The sequence below is a fragment of the Maniola hyperantus genome, chromosome 23 (assembly GCF_902806685.2).
Source record: "Maniola hyperantus chromosome 23, iAphHyp1.2, whole genome shotgun sequence".
Lineage (NCBI taxonomy): Eukaryota > Metazoa > Arthropoda > Insecta > Lepidoptera > Nymphalidae > Maniola > Maniola hyperantus.
Genome location: NC_048558.1, coordinates 1,960,183 through 1,987,153, shown reverse-complemented (window position 1 = coordinate 1,987,153; position 26,971 = coordinate 1,960,183). Strand labels below are relative to the sequence as shown.

The 26,971-nt window shown below is 39.9% G+C and overlaps 1 protein-coding gene across 3 annotated transcripts; it reads left to right on the top strand.

The window, feature by feature from the left end:
• Magi (membrane associated guanylate kinase, WW and PDZ domain containing protein magi) lies at positions 1-26,971 on the top strand. Of its 3 annotated transcripts, none has more exons than XM_069506513.1 (21): positions 1-86; positions 244-900; positions 3,474-3,673; positions 3,789-3,998; positions 5,058-5,189; positions 6,124-6,253; positions 6,752-6,948; positions 8,476-8,606; positions 9,229-9,330; positions 11,164-11,275; positions 12,018-12,137; positions 13,132-13,572; positions 14,229-14,342; positions 16,292-16,427; positions 19,150-19,249; positions 20,100-20,235; positions 21,448-21,572; positions 22,422-22,513; positions 23,394-23,480; positions 25,354-25,478; positions 26,604-26,971. In XM_069506513.1, the coding sequence occupies exons 2-21, from the start codon at positions 686-688 to the stop codon at positions 26,777-26,779; spliced, it is 3,081 nt and encodes a 1,026-aa protein (XP_069362614.1). In that variant the 5' UTR covers positions 1-86; positions 244-685; the 3' UTR covers positions 26,780-26,971. The 3 variants fall into 3 exon arrangements, with proteins under 3 accessions (XP_069362614.1, XP_069362613.1, XP_034837035.1); XM_069506512.1 differs by having other exon boundaries at positions 66-81; positions 114-900; XM_034981144.2 differs by lacking the exon at positions 1-86 and having other exon boundaries at positions 94-900.

The following is a 26,971-nucleotide window of genomic DNA, read 5'->3' as shown; positions in this document are numbered from 1 at the left end:
CACGCACAGAACATGCAAGAACATTAATAACTTGTAATTGCTTGTAATTTATACACGCAAGCCCTACGTCCTACTCGCTCAGTCAGGTATACATATTAAATCTATGCGCTCAGTTTTAACTTGTTGCACCTACTTTCAAAAAGTTAAAAGTTTTACGTATTTATGTGAGAAAGTGAACTCGTTATCTAATTAGCATGTTATAATATTGGCTTTCGAATTGTGTTATCTAATTTACCGTTACAGGGACGCGGAATGTGTGTTGTTTTCAATATCACAGGTAATATTCCGATGCACCTGCAGTGTGGATATATCGGGCGTTGATTAAGTGCAACATTGATGAGACATGGCCGAGCAATCAGCAACTTTATATCATCGTAATACGTGGAACTGCTTGTTGCTTTAAAAAATTCAAGCCAAAAAAAAAGGAAATAGACCTCTAATAAACACAAAGAGTCATCAGTTCAGAAAAATGAGTCACAGTGGTCAGTGTCTCTACTATTGTTTTGTTTTTGTGGAATGTCTCCCGTTCCGATGAGTAAAGTTCAAGGAATGCGACGAATCAAGTGATGTAAAAAGTTAATGTTCCGAATTCAAATTGGTACAACTATTTGGCGGGAACTAGTTTGTTTTCGTGATAATTTTCATAAAATGTGCGTGTTTCTATAAAGTGTAGTGGTTATTAGCAATGGCTCAAAGTTCAGTGGACTCTGATAGACTTTCTTCAGCCAATATTTCAACACACAGCTCTGGTACTGCTGGCACGGTTGGAGGGTCAGTTGTTGGTGTCAGGGTTGGTGATCCGAACCATAAACGAGAGGATGAAGATGATTATAACTTGGGACCATTACCTCCAATGTGGGAGAAAGCTTTTACACCTTCCGGAGAAAGATATTTTATAGAGTAAGTAGTTTTATTACTGCATACTTGGTTAAAAGAGTGGACCTAGTAAGGACTAAAAAGGCATGCATTTTGGAAAAACTAGTTCAAGGCTCACTAAGGTTATAAACTTTGCTATAACACAAACCTGTCCTTTCAAGCCTACGAAGAGTAAAACTTGATTCCCAAGGAGCCAAGGGCTTTACATTTTTTTGGTGTATTTATATGAAAGGAAAAGCTGACTGACTAACTGACTGTCTGATCTGTCAATGCACAGCTCAAATGCAGATAGCTACTATGATGTAAACATCCGCTAAGAAAGGATTTTTGAAAATTTAACCCCTAAAGGGGGGGTAATAGGGGTTTGAAATTTGTGTAGACCATGTGGGTAAAGTCGCAGATAATAAACTAGTTTTTAATTATATTAATATTAATTAGATTGAATAAGTGAAAATTGATTAGTTAATTAATTAATTAATTGTGCTGTGAGTGGATGTCAAAAAAGTAGGCCAACCAAAAAAGTGTAAGTATCAGTTGCTGATGAGCTTGTTAAAATATTATTTGTCTATATTATTATAGGTAAAGTCAAGCCAGCATTTTAGTTCTTCTTTATCAAAGCATATAAATTTTCGTGGACCCCCACTTAGGACTTGTAAACCCCCATTTTTTTTGTCATACCAACGTAGACTCCCGTCTACAACCTGCCTACTTAATGCAAACTCAAATCACTCGCAAGCCTATGTAAATAAATTTTTGGTCATGCCAACGTAAACCCCTGTCGAGTCTCCCATGGACTCCTGAGGGTCCACATGGACCACTTTGGGAACCAATGAATTAGAATATTTTTAGTAGATACAGTTTTGCCTACTTAATGCAAACTCAAGTCACTTGCAAGTCTATGTAATTAAAATTTTTTGTCATGCCAACATAGACCCCCATCGAGTCTCTCGTGGACCCCTGAGGGTCCAGGTGGACCATGTGGATACAGACTGCCTACTTAATGCAAACTAGTACTACTCAAGTCACTCGCAAGCCAAGTGCTATGTAAATAACATTTTCATAAAGTGAAATTTGAATAGAATCAGATTCTGGTTGTAAATCAAACAATTTTATGCACACACATTACCAATTCAATCAGTAGAAAATGTGTATCCCATACAACTTGCTAATGATGTTAACCAGGCTTGGATGTAGGCGTTAATGTAAATATTATGAAGACTACCAAAAATAGACTTTTATAATTATGTGTGCTGAAAAATCTTAGTTTCTTGCTGGTAGCTGCATGTGTAATGTAGTTTTTGTTATAAAAGATTTGAATATAAATTAGTTTTTTGTGATTTTAGTAATTAATTACATACTTAATTTGAAAAGATTTTTGGTGTTAAAATGTTTTTGTGTTATTCAAAAAAGAATATCCACAAGGGGTAATATCTTTTTTACTTAAACTGTATAATTATTTTGTTTGAGTATTGTTATTTTAATTTTATAAATGAGCTGACTGTCTCTGGCTTAATTTCTGAAAAATTCAAGTCTATGTTGCTGAGAAAACCTGCATGTAAAATGTAATTTTTAAGTCGTCATTATCATTGTCCTATCGCCGGCTCACTACTGAGCATGGGCCTCCTCTCAAAATGAGAAGGGTTTGGCCATAATCTATTATGCTGGCCAAGTGCGGATTGGCAGACTTTTGACAACATTGGTTTAAATATTTTAAAAAAAAGTTAAAAATGCTTTATTCTTTGATAAATGGAGATATTTTTATTACATAAAACAAAACAATAGACTCAATTCCTACTAAAGTGTGTCACTTACTAATCAATTTAGTTAATGCTATTCAGGGTGTCAGGGCCAAATTCATACTCTAATAATCCTATTCAGATTACATGGCCTGCTAAATTTAGCACTCAATAAATTGCCTTCTTTGTTATTATTGCATTAGAAAACAGTACTATTAAATATAGCTATTAAAGTTTGTTAAGTACTTATTAAGGATAAAAACTATATAAATTAGTACAAAATAAGTAGTACAAAAGAATATTTAAAGGAAGTTATAAAAAGAAAACAAAATTAGTTTCATACTTCTGGATTTTGTTTTCTTCAATGTCAAAACAAAAAGATATGTGGTATGGCAGTGTTTTAAACGTCATAGTATGGTGGTGATAGGAATCGTCATCAACCGATAGACGTCCGTCGTCCAGTGCTGGACATTGGAGAGGAAAGGGGAATATTAGTCATTTAACATGGCTAATATACTTTAAAAAAAAAAACTACTATAATAACATTGAACGGACGACGCCGCAGTCTTGCGAGATGCGCCGTGTGATCGAAAAGTTCCTATTAACTAGTTTCGTGTTCTGTCTGTCTAATGAGATGTTTGCTTAAGCTATGCTTTCCAGTGTGAGGTAACCATTCCAGCAACTTAAAACTCCTATGTCTGTCGTTCTTTGAACTATATGCTCCACCCATTGCCACTTCAACTTCACAGCTATTAGGCTACATCAGTTTGTCTGGTTCTTCTATGGATATCCTCATTTCTGATCTTATTATGTAGAGAAACGCTGAGCATAGCTCTCTCATTTGATAACATTTATTTGCAGCTACAACACTGGAACATCACATTGGCTCGACCCTCGTCTAGCAAGAGTGAGGAAGCACTCCCTCGGGGAATGTGGGGAAGATGAACTGCCTTATGGCTGGGAGAGAGTGACGGACGAGAGATATGGGTCATACTACGTGGATCACATCAATAGACGCACGCAGTATGAGAACCCAGTACTGCAGGCGAGGAGGCTTAGAGGTAAATTTTTCACCCATCCTGTTACCGACTTGGGCCAATGTTGCTTAACAATCGCAGTCGATTGATGTATAAAAGTATGCTGTTGAAATGTAGAAATGTGTTTTTTTATTTCTAGCGGAGAAAATGGCAGTTGAAAACGGAAACAACAGCCAGATGAACGGTCCGACTCCCACTGGAGAGCTAAGAGGGGAGAGGTTTACCATGAACCTGACGAAAGGCACTCAGGGTCTGGGCTTCACACTGATTGGTGCTGAGGGCATACCGGAGACTGAGGGCTATCTGCAGATTAGGAGCATAGTGCCACATAGCCCAGCTTGGATTGATGGTAGGACTTTTTTTTAAAAATGTTATAGACTAGCGCTTGTCTGCAATCAAACCTGGTGGCAAGTGATGCTGCAGCCTAAGATGGAGCGCGCTTGCCTAGAAGATGCCTATTCACTCTTGACTTGAACACGCGTCTCAGTTAACCGCGACGCGTGCGCGTACTGAGTCCCTGTGAAAAAGGACCCCGGATGGGTTCGAAACTAGTCGGGCTAACGTCGACTAAACACGTAAGTAAAGCCGGGTGTGAGACTGAGATATGTATTAAAGAAAATTCAAATGCAGGTTTCTTCACGATGTTTTCTCTCACCATAGAGCAAGTGATGCCTGTGATAGCCTAGTGGTTAGGACGTCCGGCTTCTAATCGTAGGTCGAGGGTTCGAGCCTGGGCACGCACCTCTAACTTTTCGGAGTTATGTACGTTTTAATTATTTAAATATCACTTGCTTTAACCGTGAAGGGAAACCTGCATGCCTGAGAGTTCTCCATAATGTTCTCAAAGGTGTGTGAAGTCTACCAATCCGCACATGGCCAGCGTGGTAGACTATGGCCAAAACCCTTCTCACTCCGAGAGGAGACCCGTGAGCTGGTGATGGTTTGATCATGATGATATGTTTGATATGTCATTGCTTAAAACGCACATAGCACCCAAAAGTCAGAGATGTGTGCTCGGTATCAAACCCTAACCTCCCAACTAAGAGGACAACGCCTGAACCACTAGGCTTTTCTTTCTTCGCTCTGGGCTGGTTTCCGCACTTAAACGTTTCCATCTATCACGCTACCTCATACCTGTTGAACCACTATAGCTTAGTGGTTTAACAGGTATGAGGTTGAGGTTAAAACTTCTAGATTTTTTTTAAATAGAGATAGCGAGCAAACGAGCAGGCGGGTCACCTGATGTTAAGTGATTACCGCCGCCCATGAACATTTGCAGCACCAGAGGAACCGCATATGCGTTGCCGGCCTTTCAGGAATTTGTTAGTCCGCCCCTTGAATAACCCCATGTTATAGATTGTCGTGTCATGTTATAGACATAGTTTTACACAATTGTTTCATTTTCCAGGTGCCCTCCGGCCCGGTGACATGGTGGTGGGCGTGGGCAACAGAGGCGTGCGAGGCTTGTCCCACGCGCAGGTCGCGCAGATCTTCCAGTCCATCACTCCGGGCACCGAGGTTACTCTGCATCTTGTGCGCGGTAAGCAATACACAGTAGCTGGCAAGAAATATTGTTCATCGACCCTTAGAATGAGATTTCGACTTTGTAGCGCATTGTCTCTGTCACTCATACCTATGTGACATTTAATCGGTCTCAACGACAGAGACAACGCTCTAAAAAATCGCTATCGACGAACGAAAAATCATTTCCCATTTTCAGGCCAGTTAGGATTTGAATCGAATCAGGATTCAATGTCACAAGCGTGACAGGAAACATAACATAAACTATAATGTATTTGACTACATCAATAATATAGAGTCTCAGTGATTATTATATACCTAGAGGGTCTTCCAAAATACGCACAATCCACGTCTTTTGTTAGTTTTAAGTGTAATAACCATTAAATTATCGATTAAACTAAAAAAGTACGTCATTATGATGTGACGTCACATTCCAGTATTTCATAGAATATCGCATACTAAGTGCGCGTTTTGGCGTTTGATAAAAAGTTACTGATTTCCGTACGTATTAGTTAAGTATTTGTGATCTTTTTGTCTTCATGCTTTGTTTTTTGTTGTGTTTTTTTGTTTTGTTTATGTACGTTTGTCTGGTGTTGTTCTGTTTTGTACTGTGCGCTATGGTCCCAAATAAAAGGTTATTTATTTATTTATTTATTTCACTAGTTGTTATAGTGAAAGTGTAGTGCTAGTGCAAATCAAAGAACACAAGAACAAAGTGTCTTCCAATAAGGTATCTTAACTATAAACTAAGCTAAGTCAATGGACAGATTCTTAGGTATAAGTACGTTTATAAGTTTAAGTTAATATAATATTGCTTATTAGCCTCTTACATAGGCTAGATTGTAATGGTAGTAAAGTACTGGTGTCAGTGCTTTATGACAAAAAAAAAAAAAAAAAACTAGTTGTCAAATACTGTATTATGAGGATCACTAAAGATCTATTGTTTCCCACAGGTTACCCGCTATCGTTCGACTCTGAAGACCCAAACACTCGCGTTCTCAGCACGCTAGCAGTTGATGCAACAACGCCTGCTACCTCCGATGCTGTTGCGATGCAGCAACTCACCCGGGCTTTGAGGACCAGGTCAGTTATCCTAATCCTACTAATATTATAAATGTGAAAGTGTGGATGATTGGATGTTTGTTACTCAATCACGCAAAAACGGCTGAACGGATTAGGATGAAATTTGGAATGGAGATAGATTATACCCTGGATTAACACATAGGCTACTTTTATCCCGGAAAATCAAAGAGTTCCCTCGGGATTTTGAAAAATGTAAATCCACGCGAACGAAGTCGCAGGCATCAGCTAGTGATTCTATATTGTTTCTTATACCAAAGCTATCGGCAAAGCCTTGAACAAATGACCCATTGGTCTTTTCTGTTTTGTTATAAATCTTCATAAAATCATTTTTAAGTACCTACTGTGGTTCTGTTGTACACAATCTAAACTAAAATGGCAGGTCCAAAAAATGTATTGTTATTCCTTTCTTGCTTCCTTATGCACAACAGAATTAGCTACATTATCAAAAAGTCGAGTTCAATTATCGAGGTCTAAAAAGTCTTCTTGATATATCTACAGATTTAACCTCGGCTCGCCAAATCACGTAGAGTCTCAAGGACGCGACGAAACTGACAACTCTGTACCCCCACACAGCCCCAACCAGAGGCGGCTATTGTCCAGATCCTTCGAGCTGGACGAACTGGCCACCACCAGCGACCGTGACCCCGTGCCGCCCAGGTGCCCCTCTGCCGACCATCTGCTGACCCTGGCCACTGGTGAGTACCCAATACTGACTTTGGAGTCGGAACCCCCATTTGTCAAAAAGTTCTCTCTCTCTCTCCGATCGTTCCTTCGTTGCTGAAGGCTTCATTGACTTCTGTTGGTGGCCATTTTCACAATGTGATAAAATCCACACCTGCTGGACTCCTTTAGCTGGTCGGACCACCTAGTTGGTGAGCGGCCTCTCGCTCTTTTGCCCTCAGTGTTGCCCGTCACTATTAGCTTTTCTAAGATGTCATCCCGCAAATATGAGAGATGGTTGGTAACATATGGAGAGTCGAGCAGTGATTCCGAGTTCAAAAACTTCAATATCTACGAAATCCATTGTACTCATCCCCGAGACTATTGTCACTTGTTGTCTTGATGCTGTTGCTTTAGCGAAAATAAGCTTCCGTCTTACTGAGGTAGATGATCTTCCTTCTGGGAAGGTATTTGCACTTAGGGCAAAATGGGATTAAAGTTGTACGCGGGTGCTCTCTAAGACGCGTTGCGGGCGACTGACGGGGTCAGTAGTCTGGGCCGCTCGAGCGCAAATTTGTTGCACGCTTTTTATAAATATTTATATTTAAAGTTCTATGTGCTCTGTTACCATAAAATAATACCGTAATCCCTTAGTGTATCCATACTAATATTATAAATGCAAAAGTGTGTCTATCTGTCTGCTAGCCTTTCACGGCCCATCTTGCCAACCGATTTTGACGAAATTTGGTACAGCGATAGCTTGCATCTCGGGGAAGGACATAGGCTACTTTTATCCCGGAAAATCAAAGAGTTCCCACGGGATTTTTAAAAACCTAAATTCACGCGGACAAGTCGCGGGTATCATCTAGTTGATCATAAATGCGAAATTTTATTGAAATTGGTTTTATTCGTGTAAATGCGTATTTTTGGGAAATTTTGCGTTTTTTATATTGAGCCAAATTGTGCCAATCGTGTTTTGGCTCTCGTAATTCACTAAAAAATATCTTTAATAAAAAAACCAATTTGTAGTTTTTGAGGCTAAAACATGATTCTTTGAACATCCGAAATGTGTCTCAACACCGCTTTTGGAACGCAAATCCCGCATATCGTAGTGATAATCTCTCACCTATGGTGCTGAAACGTGGACACTAACAAACAGCCTTGTCCACAAACTCAAAGTCGCTCAGCGAGCTATAGAGAGGGCTATGTTAGGAGTTTCCTTGAGGAATAAGATCCGAAATGAGGAGATCCGCAGGAGAACCAAGGTCACTGACATAGCCCAAACTATTAGCAAGCTGAAGTGGCAGAGGGCAGGTCATGCCTGTCGTAGAGGCGATGACCGTTGGAGCCGGAAAGTCCTTGAGTGGAGACCGCGTTTAAGCAAGCGTAGTGTGGGACGCCCTCCAGCACGATGGACCGATGATAGGTATAAAGAGGCTGGCGGGAAGTGGCTGGATGAGGAAGGCTGAGGACCGGGTGTGGTGGCGCTCTTTAGGGAAGGCCTATGTCCAACAGTGGACGTCCACAGGCTGATGATGATGATGGTGATGAATCTCTTACAGACCACCAGCACCGGAATAACAACGGCACATCGATTGAACCCGGCCGGGAGTTCATGTTAACGTTGAGGAGAGGCGCCGCTGGCTTTGGATTTACTATTGCTGACAGCGTACACGGGCAGAAGGTTAAAAAGGTAAGCCCCTCAAATTATTATTGCAAATTATACTAATATGGGTTATCTAAATATATAAAAGGAAAAGGTGACAATCCGCTAAGAAAAAAATTTTTGAAAATTCAACCCCTAAGGGAGTGAAATAGGGGTTTGAAATTTGTATAGTCCACGCGGATGAAGTCGCGAGCATAAGCTAGTGTCATATAAATCTAGAAGAGAAAAGTCTGTTAAAAATAAGACTGATTGACTGACATATTTTAATGTATATAATGGATACAAACGACGATTAATTCGCCGAAAGAGGGTAGTTCGCTACTGCCCTTGACAGCTCGAACTTCAACTCTCGCAGCACCGCAGTCCCGTCGTGACCACGACCAAATAAAAATCGTGGTATGTACCCGTTATATACATTAAAATATGTCGTTAAACCACAAAATAAGCTTAAAATCATTGATTGACTGACGACTGACTGATCTATCAACGCATAGCTCAAACTACTCGACAGATCAGGCTGAAAGGCGTACTGATAGATATTTTGCATACAAAATGACGTCTCACGCGCCATTTTAACTTTATGTGTGCGTTATGATGTCAAAAGTAAGATTATAGTCTTTATTTTAAAGTAAAAAGTATTATTACCCAGGTTTTGGATCGCAGTCGTTGTGCCGGGTTAAGGGAAGGGGATCTCCTGCTACAGATCGGTGAAAATGACGTAAGACACGCCCCGCATCAACATGTCGTGCAGGTATGTCAAAGTCAAAGTCAAAGTCAAATGATTTATTCAAAATAGGTAATAAATTACTCATATTGATGGTCTGGTATGGTGTTAGATTTGTAAGATATAGTGGTGATAATTATTACTCAAACTTAAAACTAAAGCTACGAGGGTTCCAAACGCGCCCAGGTCTGAGAAGAGCCCACAACAAACTCAGCCGGGTATTCTTTTTACTATCACCACTTTACAAAATTATTGAAACTTATTAGAACTATCACAAAGTCGTTAAGCAACTCATTTCCAAGCTTGCTTATCATTTAAATAATCCTTTACATTGTAATAGGATTTTTCATGTGTTTGTATAGTCCTTTAGATCCATCACGGTATTTGCCTATGTCAAAAATAAATTATTTCTCACAGCCAGGCTGAGATTTATAGAGCGCACCCTGACTTAGCTTAGACTTGAGACAGAGCTATATCTCTCACATAAATCCGTCTCGTTTTAACTCAATCTTAAGTCTGAGCAAAGTCAAAGTGCGCACTATCGATATCAGCTTGAGGCTATCTATCTAGATGAGGGACATCTATAATGCGAACTTTGACTTTTTTTTTGTAGCATCATATCAGTAATCATCAGCACTATCACCTGTTTTCGTTTTTGCCAGCGTTCTGGTTACACCCTTTATATTATTAAGGTCAAGCCCAATTCTCCTACTCAGAGGAAGTTTCTTGCCAACGTTCGATAAAATTATCATAGATGGCGCTAAATTACTAACACCACTAAAAAGGAAAAATAATACCTATGAGTATATCTATATGATCTATGCTTTAATGTTTAGGTCGTGTCAATCAATGACATAGATGAAGAGTAACAGCTAGCGTGCACTGCAGTTTTCCTCATGTTTCTTCGCCACAAAATCTGTGAACTATAATAGAAGTAATTAATTAATTTTGCATCTGGGAAGAAACGTAAGGATTGACTTGACCTAAAGCATAGATCATATAGATATAGGAATTATTTTTCGTTTGTAGTGGTGTTAGTAATTTAGCGCCATCTATGAAAATTTTATTGAACGTTGCCCTGAAACTTCCTCATTACAACATCAGTACCCGTAGTATAAGATTTTACGTCTCACCAAACGAAACCAAATTCGAGAGTCGAAATACTTCCGCGTTACAGTAAAATGGACCTAAACAGCCTTGAATTGAAGTCAAATATTCAATGCCACTGATTTTAATTTCGCAATGTTTCCGCTTGGAGCGCTGGCTGTAGAAGTGTAGACAAACTTGAGCTTTAAAACAAGGCATTTAAGATCCAGTTTACTGCAACGCGGAAGTATTTCGACTCTCGAATTTGGTTTGGTTTGGCGAGACGTAAAATCTTGTACTACGGGTACTGTTCAGGATAGCCGCGGTTATTCGGCCGCGTTGAGAAGGTCGCGCGTCGGAAACGGCTCGCGTGTTACGCGACCGCGTACGACTAGCGGACCACACATTTACTTTCATACACACGACAACGAAAAATGAACACGTCAGACGAATTTGTGTCTTAATTAATTAATAGTTGTTCTCTTTACTAATAAATTGCTTATAACGTGGAATACAGTGCACTATCATTTTGGACGCCGAGAAATCCCTCAACAATACGTGCAGGGCACTTGGCTCCACTAGGTACAGTAATGGGGCCGATTCTCTAGTACACAATCTCTAAACTAAACTAAATTAACAGGTCTAAATCTAGTGCCATCCTTTTCTGCAAGCAACATTATGAAAGGGATAGCAATAGATTTAGGCGTGACATTTTAGTTTAGTTTAGAGATTGTGTACAATGGAATTAGCCACAATGTGTACTTTTATTCACAGGTACTAAAGGACTGCCCGGCGTTGTCAGAGACCACGCTGCGTGTGTGGAGACGGAACACCATAACGCGGGCGCCGAGAAGCCGCTCTGCTACTCGCGTTCAACCTGCTACAAGTGAGTTTTTTTTTTTAGGGTTCCATACCTCAAAAGGAAAAACGGAACCCTTATAGGATCACTTTATTGTCTGTCTGTCTGTCAAGAAACCTACAGGGTACTTCCCGTTGACCTAGAATCATGAAATTTGGAAGGAAGGTAGGTCTTATAGCTGACATTAGGGGAAAAATCTGAAGATCGTGAATTTGTGGTTACATCACACAAAAAAAATTAAATTGTGTTATCGTGCAAAATGTCGAAAAAATACGACTGTAGTACGGAACCCTCATTGTGCGAGCCTGACTCGCACTTGGTCGGTTTTTCTTTTACTAGCTGATGCCCGCGACTTCGTACGCGTGGATTTAGGGTTTCAAAAATCCCGTGGGAACTCTTTGATTTTCCAGGATAAAAAGTATATGTCATTCTCCAGGTCCTTAACTATACCCATGCAAGAATCAGGTCGCTCTGTTGCGGCGTGATTGCAGGACAAACCAATAAACCAACAAACAAACACTTTCGCATTTATAATAAGGGTAGGGATTAAAAGTAGCCTATGTCCTTCCCCGGGATGCAAGCTATATCTGTACAAAAAATTGTCAAAATCGGTTGAACGGATGGGTCGTGAAAGGCTAGCAGACAGACAGATACACTTTCGCATTTATAATATTGGTATGGATTATATCACGCAGGTGAAGTGACGGGTAAAAGCGAAAAATTCTCTGGGTAAAAGCTAGTCTAGTAATAAAGCTGCTATTGGTTTCAGCCGCATCAAATAACAATCAAATGGGCAGAAGTAAAACGCCCACGGCAGAACAACTGCGGTCGCAGCCGCTGCACACGATCGACAATGATGTTAGAGACAGGCAGAATGGCATGGACCCTGGTAAGTGTCCACGGAACCCTCGGTGCGCGAGTCTGACTCGTACTGGCCGTTTTTTTTTAACCAAATGTTAAAAAAAACTCGCGCTTCGAGGGTTTCTTACTGCAGTCGTACTTTTTCGACATTTAGCATGATAAATCAAAAACTATAATGCATAAAATCTGCTGCTGCCGTTTGGTATAGTTACCTTACTTAAAAAATCGAGACAGGCAGAATGGCATGGACCCTGGTAAGTGTCCACGGAACCCTCGGTGCGCGAGTCTGACTCGTACTGGCCGTTTTTTTTAAACCAAATGTTTAAAAAAACTCGCGCTTCGAGGGTTTCTTACTGCAGTCGTACTTTTTCGACATTTAGCATGATAAATCAAAAACTATAATGCATAAAATCTGCTGCTGCCGTTTGGTATAGTTACCTTACTTAAAAAATCGCTGCACACGATCGACAATGATGTTAGAGACAGGCAGAATGGCATGGACCCTGGTAAGTGTCCACGGAACCCTCGGTGCGCGAGTCTGACTCGTACTGACCGTTTTTTTTTTGAACCAAATGTTAAAAAAAACTCGCGCACCGAGGGTTTCTTACTGCAGTCGTACTTTTTCGACATTTAGCATGATAAATCAAAAACTATAATGCATAAAATCTGCTGCTGCCGTTTGGTATAGTTACCTTACTTAAAAAATTTCAAAGTCAAATGACTTATTCAAAATAGGTAATAAATTACTCTTTTTGATAGTCAGATGTTGGATTTGTAAGATATAGTGGTGATAATGATGACGCAAACTTAAAACTAAAGCTATTGAAATATAAAATTGAAAAACTAATTATTGTTCATGAACACATTTTAATTTTTTTTGTGATGTAACCACAAATTTACAATCAAATTCAATCCCGAAGGGGGTAAAATAGGCGTTTGAAATTTGAGCAGTCCACGCGGACGTAGTCGCGGGAATAAGCTGGTCAATAAATAAAATAAAAATATACACCCCTTTTCCACAGTTGAAGCAACGTACGCAGTCCCGGAACACAAAAACCGGGAAAACCGGGAAACGTTAATGGAAAGACGCCGTCGAAGCAGCACCCCCGGGGCAAGACTGACCCTGCCCGTCGTCACTCCCTGGAACGATTCCAATATAAACAACATTAACCAGGATAACCAGTGGCAGCAACAACCTTGGCTTGACAACTCCAGTAACGTACGGAACTGGGCAGAAACGCAGAAGTGGGATGAGAATGGCCAGAAATGGGAGGAAAGTGGGCAGAAATGGGATGGGAATACGACTGAGTATATCGGGAGGTTGGATGGGCCTAGTGAAGGGTGGGAGGGGGGAAGATGGAATAATACGTGGGGGGAAGTGGCTACGCCTACTGTGCATGTGGATATGAATGCTGCGTACTGGCGGGGGAATGCTAGCGTCGCTGACAGCAGTGATAATGGAGGTGAGTTTTTTTCTGGTTTTACGGCTCTGGGTTCTAGCCCTTTTGGAGGTGACATTGACTTGACAACTCCAGTAACGTACGACACTGGGCATAAACGCAAAAGTGGGATGAGAATGGCAAGAAATGAGATGAGAATACAACTGAGTATATCGGGAGGTTGGATGGGCCTAGTGAAGGGTGGGAGGGGGGACGATGGAAGAATACGTGGGGGGAGGTGGCTACGCCTACGGTGCATGCTGCGTAATGGCGGGGAAGCGTCGCTGACAGCAGTGATAATGGAGGTGAGTTTTTTAACTGGTTGTACGGCTCTGGGCTCAAGCCCTTTTGGAGGTGAGGCAACTTTAACGCTAAAGTATTTCAACGCTCGAATTCTACCAACGTTGGTGTTACCGTAGTTTCAGTGTAGAGAGTGACGGCGTAGTAATGCTTTATTTTTCTACGATTTTGAACTCAAATATCTCAGAAATGATGTCACTTACAACATTTCATCACTGAATACTTTGATTGTAATCACTTAAATTAACACATGAAATCAGAAATTTGAAATTCTTTATTTGCATAATAATTTATGATTGGCCACCAAAACGAGGTTTTTTCAAAATGGCGGATTTTTAGGTATGCCAACTAGGTTTAATGCCCTTAAAAACGTTTGTCAGGTTTCCCCGACGACGGTATGCTCCACTCGCCTCACACGGCCGCCGTGGGCGGACTGTCGCGGCAGTCGCCTTCCACCAGCAGAGTCCGACCGCACTCGCCTTCCAACTCCACTGGTAAGTACAGTACGCGGCCGAAAGTAATGTACAATCGATAAATAGTATGTTACGACGCATATGATTTAAATTAGCATGTCGGTGACGCAACCCTGAAGTTTTGATCCATCCTGAAATCGCCTAAGGGTGCCTGTCCACTGAAGCGGAGCGGAGCGGAGATGTGATGAACAGACCAATCAGAATGTCGGTAAATAACGTGATAATTTTATTCCGTCACCTAACAATACTCTGGTTGGTCAACTATACACATCTCCGCTCCGCTCCGCTTTAGTGGACAGGCACCTTAATGCGCCTGAAGAAGTTTTTTACTTCAAGCAGATATACTATTAATATTAGCATGTCGGTGATGCGACCTAGAAATTTTTACCCATATCGAAATCGCCCAATGCGCTTTAAAAAAATTCACTTCGAAAAGATATACAGTACGCGGCCGAAAGTAATGTACAATAGATAAATAGTTTAAGCGTAAGTCAGAAAAGCAGGTTAAATTTAACTAATTTTATAAGTTATTAAAATGTTCCCTCATATAAAGCTTGCACGTGGATATAGATCACAACGCGTAGAGGCTAATCGAGAGATTTAATCTTTATTATAACCTAACTGCAATATTAACTTGATTAGGGCACAATTGCTATTGTAACCACTTAATCAAAATATCGACCTAAACACAAAAGTATTTAATAGTCGTCGAGTCTCAAGTCGGAACGAGACTGGCTTGAAAACCTTCAAACACCAGGTATTTATACAAATCGATTCAAGATGGCTCCCCGCCACCGATCGCGTGACATCGGATGAGTCAAATATTGTCCAATTCATTAAACTAACTTCAATAAGCTAACAATAGTATGGTTACGACGCATATGATTTAACATTAGCATGTCGGTGACGCAACCCTGAAGTTTTGATCCATCCTGAAATCGCCCAATGCGCCTGAAGAAGTTTTTTACTTCAAGCAGATATACTATTAATATTAGCATGTCGGTGATGCGACCTAGAAATTTTTACCCATATCGAAATCGCCCAATGCACTTAAAAAAAATTCACTTCGAAAAGATATACAGTACGCGACCGAAAGTAATGTACATCGGCCTTTACAATGATATTACGGCTTTGTAGAGCGTTGTCTCTGTCACTCATACCTACATGACGTTTTGTCGGTCTCAACGACAGAGACAATGTTCTACAAATTTGCTATTTCCTTCTAAAGGTACATTAATTGCGGCCGCGTACTGTAATAGAAAATAGAAAGATTTTTCTACTTATTTAAAAAAACCGGTCAAGTGCGAATCTGACTCGCACATAAAAGGTTCCGAACCTTCGTCCAAGAAATAACACTTTTTATTTGATTTTAATTTTCGTGGCGACCGTTTTGACATTTTTATTATTTGTTGTTATAGCTGCAGTATAGTAGTGTAGGACGTCCGCCTTCTAATCGGAGGTCAGGGGTTCGATCCCGGGCGCGCACCTCTAACTTTTCGGAGTTATGTGCGTTTTAAGTAATTAAATATCACTTGCTTTAACGGTGAAGGAAAACATTGTGAGGAAACCTGCATGCCTGAGAGTTCTCCACAATGTTCTCAAAGCTGTGTGAGGTCTACCAATCCGCACATGGCCGGCATGGAAGACTATGGCCAAAACCCTTTTCACTCTCAGAGGAGTCCCATGCTGTGTAGTGAGCCGGCGATGGGTGATGATGATGATGATTTTTTAAAGAAAATTAGCCAAATTAATTGCTGACTAATATTCCCCTTTCCCCTCCAATTAAGCGTAAAGCTAGAAGTAGGTACGACAATAGTACAACGGATAGGGCTTGAACCGGCAACTTTTCGGTTTTCAGTCCGTTCCTTTAACCGTAGAGCTATCTATCGAGGCTTTATGATTTGTTTGTTGTTTCCATGAGAAGAACTACTATACAAGTCGAAGTAGAAATCGCTCGTTTTACTCCCCAGGTCGCATGAGAAGTCATTCTCCATCAAACGCCAGCGCAACGGATCGACTGTTAACAAATTCTCCCTCCACGCGGTTGCAGAGTCAATCGCCTTCCAATAACTCTTCCAATAGCAGAATAAAGGGCTCGCCATTAAGGTAAATCACTACCCCTATTATAAATATGATAGTGTGTTTGTTTGTAGGTTTGTTGGTCTGTCCTTCAATCACGTCGCAACGGAGTTACGGATCGACGTGATTTTTTGCATGGGTATAGTTTAAGAAATGGGACATAGGCCCCGATTCTCTAGTCTCTGTCTAAACTAAATTTAGAGTATCTGCATCCCTTTCTTTTTACTAATGCTAAAAAAGGAACGGAACATGACTTTCACATTTAAAGACTCTAAATTTTAGTGCACAATACAAATTTAAACAGTAGGTTCGCGAGTGCGTGCTAAAATCACGGGTTTTACCATCTAAAAATTAAATTTAGAAATGTCAAACTGCTTCTGTCCTTTTCATATTACAATAGTAAGAAGAGGGTGCGAATACTCTAAAATTAGGTTGTGCTTAGAATCGGTGCCATTGGCTACTTTTTATCCCGAAAAATTAAAGAGTTCCCATGGGATTTTTAAAAACCTAAATCCACTCGTACGAGGTCGCGGGCATCAGCTAGTATTTATTTAAAGTTTGTTTAAAATGTATAAACAGGGCGTAATTAGAACACTAGCGAAAACTTAGCGCTATATACTACCTAAATACAATCCAATGCAAATAACTATTTATACTTGTAGACTTAGTATTTTTCAAACCCGCAATGTATAGCGGTCAATGCTCTATGGCGTGGCATTGACCCCGCGCCACCTATCTACTAAACGTTTGTTGACCTCTAACTGTTGTCTGTTACTGTTCGTCTGTTGAAGAAACTTGGTACGGAGATAGCTTGGAAAAGATCCCGGGGAAGGACATATCTACTTTTTAATCCGGAAAATCAAAGAATTCCTGCGGGATTCAAAGACCTAAATCCACGGGGACGAAGTTGCGTGTATCATCTAGTGATATAAAAGCAAAAACCTATTTTTTTGCGTCTGATTTTGTCTTTTAAATGCTAATTTTAACTTGAATAATTTAGAAAAGATTTTGGAGATTATATAATTTATGTTTACATATAGCTGCCCAGGAAGATGCAAACCTTTTACTATAGTTATTTACACTAAGTAAGTTATATTTAACCCTGTGTTGTGTGAATTACTCGTATGTATAAGTCCCGTAAAATTCCTATTGCGCTGGAACCATGTCTCATTAACATAGAAATGACGTCATTTTGACGTCAGCCGAAATAAAAATATACCATCAGCTCGAAACTTCAGTCTAGTGCAGACGTCACTAAAACGCTCATTAGCAATTTGCGGGACTTATGCGGAATTTTCCATTCCCATTCCCTTAGCGATGTTCGTGTTTGATGTGTACTCGTTTGTTTGTAAACAAAGAAACAACCAGTTGTTTTGCTGTAATGGGGATCCACAGGCAAAACTGATCTTAGAGGGCGCCACAAGCGGTCCGGCCAATGTGGCAATGGTGCTGATTCTGTTGTTTTTCGCTAAACTAAATTAAGAGTATCTGCATCCTTTTCTTTTTAATATTCCTAAAAAAGGACAGAACATGAATTTTAGATTTAAAGACTCTAAATTCTAGTGCACGCTACAAATTTAAACGATACGCTCGCGACTGGCAGCTAAAGTCACGAGGTTTGACGGCTCTAAATTAAACTTACACACACATACATATGTTGTGAATCACCTACTAGGTATTTTTACTAGTTAATTGACTTTTATGTTTTCATATTATTATATTATTGTAAAGCTTGTTTAAATTATCAAACGTGCTGTTATAAATTTATAAATTTATAATTAATATCTATTTAAGTAATCTGTAAAAACTTGTAATCCTATTTAACCTTATTTTCAGTCTGTTATTATGTAAAATTATCTATATCGCTGTTGATTGCAAAAAACTAACAAAATAAAAAATAAATAAAAAACTTAAGACTGTCAAACTATGTCTGTCCTTTTCATATTATATTAGTAAGAAGAGGATGTGAATGCACTAAAAAGTTGTGCTCAGAATCAGTACCATTGTTTGTTTGCTAGCTTTGCTAAGAATTGTTGATATCGATACAATATAGGTACGATTGTTTCGTGAATTATTTAAAGATGTAGAAGCTGAAAGCTTGTACGATTAAAATTATGGCGTTTGACAGCTCAGTATAGCCGCAGGTCGATTGCGTAAAACTTGCATCAATCATTATTACAATCGCAATTGAGTATTTGCCTATGTACACCATTGCACAATACCTTCAAAAACATAAAACAACAAAACAAATCAATTATTTCTTTAAAATACTTGAGTCAACATAATCTCACTTCACGTTGTTTGTCAAGGTCTCACGTACAAAATACATCTTTACAGACAAAAAAGTGGCCACGGTGATAAGGACAAAACATAATTGTTGGTGAAATGGAACGCAGCCCATAATGTAAACGTTTTGACACTTCGCTCTGTTCTCTTTGATTTTATGTCTCCGCCGCGTATAATGTGTTTTTTGTAAAATCTTATTAAATCAGATAATTAAACAAGTTTAACTAGTTCAAAACCCGAATTCCCCGTTTAATTCAGTTTTTCAATAATCATTTTGTCACGTTCTTATAAGAGCTTAGGTGTATTTAGCTATCTCGCTCTAACAGTAAGAGTCACAATAGGGCTACTTCTACAGGTATTTATTCTGAGTACGATGCAGGAAAAAGCTATTTTTTTTTTCTAAATTTTTATAGAGGGTTTGTTTATAAAAGCTATTTCATAATAAGATATTGTTTGTTTGTAGGCTTCGCGAACAATCTCCCGCAAGACATATGCATAGTCCAGGGCGGTCGCCGTGCTACGAGACCGAGCAACCAGCTTTGTATGTCGCCAACTACCCTCAGGTAATAAATCACTACCCATATTATAAATGCGAATGCGTGTTTGTTTGTTGGTTTGTCCTTTAATCACGTCGCAAAGAAGCAACGGATCGACATAATTTTTTGCATGGTTGTAGTGCAAGTCCTGAAGACCTAACATGCGCCCCGCGAGAAAATTTTGTAATCAACATTATCTCGTGTTTTTTCATACAAATAAGACGAGTAAATGCGTAGACAAAATTTTCTCGTGTTGCGCATGTTAGGCGTGCTGGAGAGTGACAAAGGCTACTTTTTATCCCGGAAATACTCTAGAATATCTATAGTAATGTCGTCACAAGCTCAGAAGCGAAAGCACAAAACATTGACAATTAAAGAAAAATGTGATATTTTAGACCGCCTAAATCGTAATTTGTCGGATTACAAGGTACTCTTTTGTAAAAAATTCAGGACTATAGTCCTTAGGCAGTACTCTATTATCCGACAAATTCGATAGTCCGACACTGCCCTGCAAAATGTTTGTCGCATTACCGGAGGTCCACTGTATATTTTTCTGTTTGTGATTGATTGGTGGCTCAAAATGTTTAACGCCCACTAAGATTTTCGTCTCTGTCATTTGTATGGGATTACGTGACAAAGAGAGCACTATACTATAGTCGACGCATTTTAAACGGAGTCGTCGAGCTATGTCTGTTTCGCTCGCACTTACCTACGACCTGTAAGTGCGAGTGAAACAGACCGATTACTTGACGACTCGGTTTAAAATGCGTCGACTATTTTCTTTCCGTGGATAGAGTAGGTATAGCGAGAACACCGCCGAAGGGAGCCCTTAAAGGTATGACGGGTGGGATAAATTACATCAAACTGTATTTTCAAGGTGGAAGCGGGCGGTACGACAGACCCGGAAGCGGATGTTCTGGTGAGACTAGCGAGGGGTTCCGCCGGCTTCGGCTTTCGTATAGTTGGCGGCACCGAGGACGGCAGCCGCGTAGCCGTGGGGTACGTTGTACCAGGTAAGCTCACGACAACGGTCTCTACCCACTCCTATGTTAAGTAAAGCGAGTTAATAATAAGATAGAAAAGAATTTTAAAAAACATTCGTGCTAGGGGTAGGACAAAAAAATTTTTTCAGCTCTTTTTCCATGAATGAATGAATATTTATTTATTACTAGCTTATGCTCGCGACTTCGTCCGCGTGGACTACACAAATTTCAAACCCCTATTTAACCCCCTCAGGGGTTGAATTTTCAAAAATCCTTTCTTAGCGGATGCCTACGTTATAATAGCTATCTGCATGCCAAATTTCAGCCCGATCCGTCCAGTAGTTTGAGCTGTGCGTTGATAGATCAGTCAGTCAGTCACCTTTTCCTTTTATATATTATTTAGACTAAAAATTTAACATTTGACTTAAATGGAGTCCTGGCTCCTAAACTAGGAGATCCCGTATCTTAGGAGCCAGAGCCTTCCCGTACATAGTAATAACAAATACAAATATTGTAAGTATACAGCACAGTGACAAAAATAGGGCTCCGTTTTTACCCTTTGGGTACGGAACCCTAAAAACGCGTTAATAAAAATGTCACGTAACGCCCGTAATCCCTCAAGTAACGTCTTGTTGAAGACATAGGTATAATCCATACTGAATATTATAAATGCAAAAGTGTGTCTGTCTGTCTGTCTGCTAGCTTTTCACGGCTCATCCGTCCAACCGATTTTGATGAAAGGTACAGAGGCAGCTTTCATCCCGGGGAAGGACATAGCCTACTTTTGATCCCGGAAAATCAAAGAGTTCCAGCGGGATTTTCAAAAACCTAAATCCACGCGGACAAAGTCACGGGCATCATTTAGTATTTGTAAAATGTTCAATATTTGATAGTTAATAAAAAAAAAAAAAAGAAAAAAAAAAAAAAAGAGATTTTAATACATTTTCGTAAATATTTACGTGAATACGGTATTTGACAACTAGTCAAATCAGTAACTTTTTATCAAACGTCAAAACGCACACTTAGTATGCGAGATTCTATGAAATAACGGTGTGTGACGTCACAATCATTTGACGTGCTTTTTTTAGTATAATCGATAATTTAAAATGCAATTAAAACCAACAAAGGAAGTGGACTTTACGTATTTTGGAGGACCCCTCTATTTAATTATCACTGAGAAAGAATTTATTTTTGATGTAGTCAAATACCCAATTGAAAATTTGAAAAATTTGGTTTTGCCAGGGGGTCCAGCGGACGGTTTGCTTAGACCAGGTGATCTATTAACTTCGGTGGACGGTATACCTTTAGCGGGCGCCACGCACGCCCGAGCCGTGGCCTACGTCTGTCAAGCCGCCTCTAGAGGACACGTAAGTTCTAGTTTGCTTTAAAACTTGTCTGCGTAATTTAACTCTGTTAAAATCTATATAAAATTTTATACTATACGTACTATTTCTGCGGAAAGAAGTCAGTATGGCGCTCTCTCTGTTACTTAATCCTATACAAATGATAGAGACAAAAATCACAGTGGGCGTTAACCATTTTGAGACACCAACCATATAAATATGTTTTCAACAAACATTCGGAATTCAATTGGAAAATGTTTCCATAAAACATTCGAAATTCAATTAGAAAACATAGTTTCGTTTGTAATTGATTGTAACTCAAAATGTTTTTTTATTGTACCTGTCTAGTGTCTATGTGACAAGTGTCATGACTCCACCCCTGACTAGGTGTCAGAGTCAGTTTAGGCTATGTTTTAATTATGTGAAATTTTAATTTTAAATTTGTTATTTTGGCTATTGTTTTAACTTTTTACATTAAATTTGTTTAATTAAAAGAAGTGTCAATTTTGTCAACTCAAAATGGTTAGCGCACACTGAGATTTTTGTCTCTATCATTTGTATGGGATTATCTAACAGAGAGAGCGCTATACTAAGCCCTTTCTGCGGATAGGATATAACTGTATAGGCAGCTCGCCTCATTTTACCATTTATGCGAATGTGTGAAATGTACCTTGTAGGTTCTCATGAATTAGTAGATTATTAACCAAGGGGATAAAGCAGTGTCTTCTGTCGCGGGTGACGATTTAAGTTCACCCAAGACTAAGACAGCTTTATCACTGAGGAAAATACTCTACTTTTCGTATCATTTGCGAAAAAATTATTATTATATTATAAGGAATTAAAATATATATCATCATGATGGTGTACTTTCAGGTAACACTAGGTGTGCGCCATAATAGGGCGGACATACAACCTCTCGGCCTGCCCAGTATACCACCGCCGCATGCACACCAACCTTTACTCGCGTAAGTTGATCATACCATTTGTTCGTCTATACCCTATCCGCGGAAAGAAGTTAGTATAGCGCTATTTTATTTTATTTTATTTTATTTTGTTTATTTGAAAGTAATCAACAGCGTAAATACATAATAATACATAATAAGCTATCTCTGTTACGTAATCCCATACAAATGATAGAGACAGAAATCTCAGTTGAGATGCAGTATAAGATGGTAGCGGGCTTACCTGAAAGTGGAATGGCAGATTCATTGAATCCCATACCCCTGGTCGGTTTCTACGCGGTGTCGTACTAGAACGCTAAATAGCTTAGTGGCACGGCTTGGACGGTATGATGGTAACGAGCCACGGCCGTAGCCTCCCACCAGACCAGACCAGACCAGAGAAAATTTTATTCCGAAATTTCCCCTGCCGGGAATCGTACCCGGGACCTCCCACAGATAAGACCACTGCGCCAAGGAGGTATCATCCTACTTTTGAATTTGATAAATATTATTACTTTATTATAAACTAGGATAAAAATAATGACGTACACTGAAAAATATATTAAAATCCAACAAAGATTTACAAAGTTACAGGCATTTTAATTTTGGAGTGGGAGGGTCTTCTATCCCTTTCTCGCAAAACGAAAATTTCTATGAAACCGCACGAAGCTACTATGGTATTAGTAAGGTGTGACGTCAAAATTGCGACGTGCGTATTGCTTGCCTGGTGGCTGCGTCTACCTGTATGCTTAGCAGTGGGAGGACGGGCGGTGCATTTCGCATGCTGCATGTTGCACCATACATATTCGACCTGTTTCAGCGGATTATAGCAAATTAAGCTTTTGGTTCATTGTACACGAAATAAGCTTAAAATCATTAGTAAAAAGTTTTGATTGTTTCCTAGGGCGGAACCACACCACCACGTGCCGGCGGGCCCCTACAACATCCTGCACCCCGCACCGCTCTACCCGCCCGCTGCGCATTTACCTATGTGAGTTTTCTACTTCAATCTTTACTAGCTGATGCCCGCGACTTTTTTAAATCACAGTTTGTTGGTTTTATTAGACACCTTACCTTTTACAATTAGAGAAAGAGACAAATCAGGCTTTTTAACATGCTTCAGTAATACATCGGGATTATCTGATGCATCTGATTATTGCCTGATAAGTATTGAATATTAGATATTATTATATATTAATTAAATCTATATATACAAAAGGAAAAGGTGACTGACTGACTGACTGACTGACTGACTGATCTATCAACGCACAGCTCAAACTACTGGACGGATCGGGCTGAAATTTGGCATGCAGATAGCTATTATGACGTAGGCATCCGCTAAGAAAGGATTTTTGAAAATTCAACCCCTAAGGGGGTGAAATAGGGATTTGAAATTTTGTAGTCCACGCGTACGAAGTCGCGAGCATAAGCTAGTTACATATAAAATACAGATAAAAACAAGTAATAATTAAGTAGACCTAGGTATAGTAGACGTATGAATGGGCAACCCCTGCACTAGTAAACACTGTATTACAGTGGGTTGCCTTCTCCATTTCTAAAAACTTGAACAAATATGTTATTACAATTTGGTGCGCTAAGGTCGGACATGTTATACCGGTGTCTATTACACTTTGTCCGCGTGGATTTAAGTTTTTCAAAATCCCGCGGGAACTCTTTGATTTTCCGGGATAAAAAGTAGCCTATGTCACTCTCCAGGTCTCTGACTATACCCAGTCAAAAAATTACGTCAATCCGTTGCTCCGTTGCGACGTGATTGAAGGACAAACCAACAAACCAACAAATAAACACACTTTCGCATTTATAATAGGGGTAGTGATTAACAGTACTACAGTATGTGGCAGAAAATAATGCACATTGACCTTTAGAAGGAGATAGCGGGTTTGTAGAGCAATGGGGCCGATTCTCTTGTGCACAATCTCTAAGCTAAACTAAATTAAGACGTCTAAATCTAGTGCTATCCTTTTCGGCAAGCAACATTATGACAGGGATAGCAATAGATTTAGACGTGTCATTTTAGTTTAGTTTAGAGATTGTGTACAAGAGAATCGGCCCCATTGTCTCTGTCGTTGAGACTGACGAAACGTCATCTAAATATATAAAAGGAAAAAGTGACTGACTGACTGATCTATCAACGCACAGCTCAAGCTACTGGATGGATTTGGCTGAAGTTTGGCATGCAGATAGCTGTTATGACGTAGGCATCAGCTAAGAGAGGATTTTTGAAATTTCAACCAATAGCGGTTTGAAATTTGTGTAGTCCATGCGGACGAAGTAGCGAGCATAAGCTTGTATAGGTATGAGTGACAAAGACGACGTTCTACAAAGCCAAAATGTCATTCTAAAGACCGATGTACACTATTTTCTGCCGCGTACAGTAACACTTTTAAGAGAGACCGAGTGGCCTAGTTGTAACAACGCGTAACGATTGCGATTGTTAAGCAATGTTGACCCAAGTCGGTAACTGGATGGGTGACTCATTTTGGAAGTCCGAATTCTGCCTTTTTTTTTTTTTTTTTCCTTATTGTTGAGTGCCAATTAGCTACTCAATTATATTACGATCTAGCCTAATGTATGACTAATAAGTAATTTTATTTTAACCTAAACTTATAAATTATCTTATATACTAAGAAATTGTCCACTGACGCATCTTAGTCTTTCTTGATTTGAGATATGACACTTTGTTCACGTGTTCTTTCAGCACTTACACTATGTACACTATCACTAATCACTATACACTAACTCAAAAGGTTTGGTCCTTTTTAGTCTATTCTGCCTTTTTGTTTCTAAGTTTTGTAAACTTATGAAAGTGGTAGTATTGTATTTAAATGCATTGAATGTCGCAGGTACGGGGTCCAGTACGACCCCGGGTGGTCGAGTGCGCCCTACGACGTGACGGTGACGCGGAGCGAGGGCGAGGGCTTCGGCTTCGTCGTCATATCCTCCACCAACAAGGCCACTAGCACTATAGGTAGCTATTGGTACTGATTCTAAGCACGCCTAAATTTGAGAATGTTCGCATCCTCTTACTAATGTAATATGAAAAGGACAGACAGTTTTTTTTTTTTTTTTTTTTTTTTTATATAAAGAATATTAGCCATATTAAATGACTAATATTCCCCTTTCCTCTCCAATTAAGCGTCAGGCTTGTGCTAGGAGTAGGTACGACAATAGTGCAACGGGCGGGATTTGAACCGTGGACCTTTCGGTTTTCAGTCCACTCCTATACCGGTTGAGCTATTGAGGCTCAAAGCAATTTGACACAGTTTTAAATTTAATTTAGAGCTGTCAAACTACGTGACTTTAGCCGCCAGTCGCGAGCCTATATTTTAAATTTTGTAGCGTGCACTAAAATTTAGAATTTTTAAATGTAAAATTAATGTTCTGTCCTTTTTTAGCAATGGTAAAAAGAAAAAGATGCCGATACTCTTAAATTTAGCTTAGAGCGCTTATTAAGCGCGTCTATCCCTATGCGCAAAAGAGACTAGTTTCGTGAGGGTTTCATAGTGAAGGTGCGTCAATGAAATTTTGGCCACACTTTAGGTATTTATTCTAAAAAAATATGAATGGCATCTGATCAGACCCGCGGGGTGATTACGTACAACGTTGCAGTAGCGACAGCAACGCGACAGCAGTAGAAATGCGACAGTTCATTTTGTTATTTTGCTTTGTGGCTATTGCTGCCTCTCTCTAGGCAGACGTTTGACAGCAATGATCGCGAGATACGTTGTAATATGTACGAATTGTCAGTTTAAACGTAGCATGTTCATATTAGCTGTAACATAAAAATGCAACTCCTCAATATATCGAAGTAGGTTGCCTGCACATCGGATTGAAAGAGAGGTAATGCAAAATTATGTGCGTTAAGTAGTTAGGCAATACGATTAAGACAATAGTATGTAAGATTTCTTTATTGGTATTGTTAGCCCATAAGTTTGGTAGATCATAAGCCGGCTCTGAGTAAACACCTTTCACGGTTGTCGCATTTTATTATTACCTACGGTCTCAACATACTTCATGGCGACCCTGCCAGAATCACCCCGATTGCTTGATTGTTAAGTTAAATTCCACTTAATTGGACTTGTTTCATTTCCAGGTCAACTAATCCCCAACTCTCCCGCGTCTCGCTGCGGCCGCCTTCACGTCGGCGACACGATAGTCGCAATCAACGGACAGCCCGTGCAGAACCTGCCGCACCCGGATGTCGTGGCGCTCATAAAGAGGTCCGGAACCTCCGTCACGCTCACTGTCACACACCCGCGACAAGACTGACGCGGCGACCGCGAACACCAAGACTGAAGTGAGTACCTTATGTCGGCGACACGATAGTCGCAATCAACGGACAGCCCGTGCAGAACCTGCCGCACCCGGATGTCGTGGCGCTCATAAAGAGGTCCGGAACCTCCGTCACGCTCACTGTCACACACCCGCGACAAGACTGACGCGGCGACCGCGAACACCAAG

Bases quoted from the DNA above. Each gene is read 5' to 3' on its own strand.
- Magi (XM_069506513.1), top strand. From the start codon at position 686: ATGGCTCAAAGTTCAGTGGACTCTGATAGACTTTCTTCAGCCAATATT. The intron at 20,236-21,447 runs GTAAGCTCACGA...TGGTTTTGCCAG, and splicing joins CGTGGGGTACGTTGTACCAG to GGGGTCCAGCGGACGGTTTG. The intron at 25,479-26,603 runs GTAGCTATTGGT...TTTCATTTCCAG, and splicing joins CAAGGCCACTAGCACTATAG to GTCAACTAATCCCCAACTCT.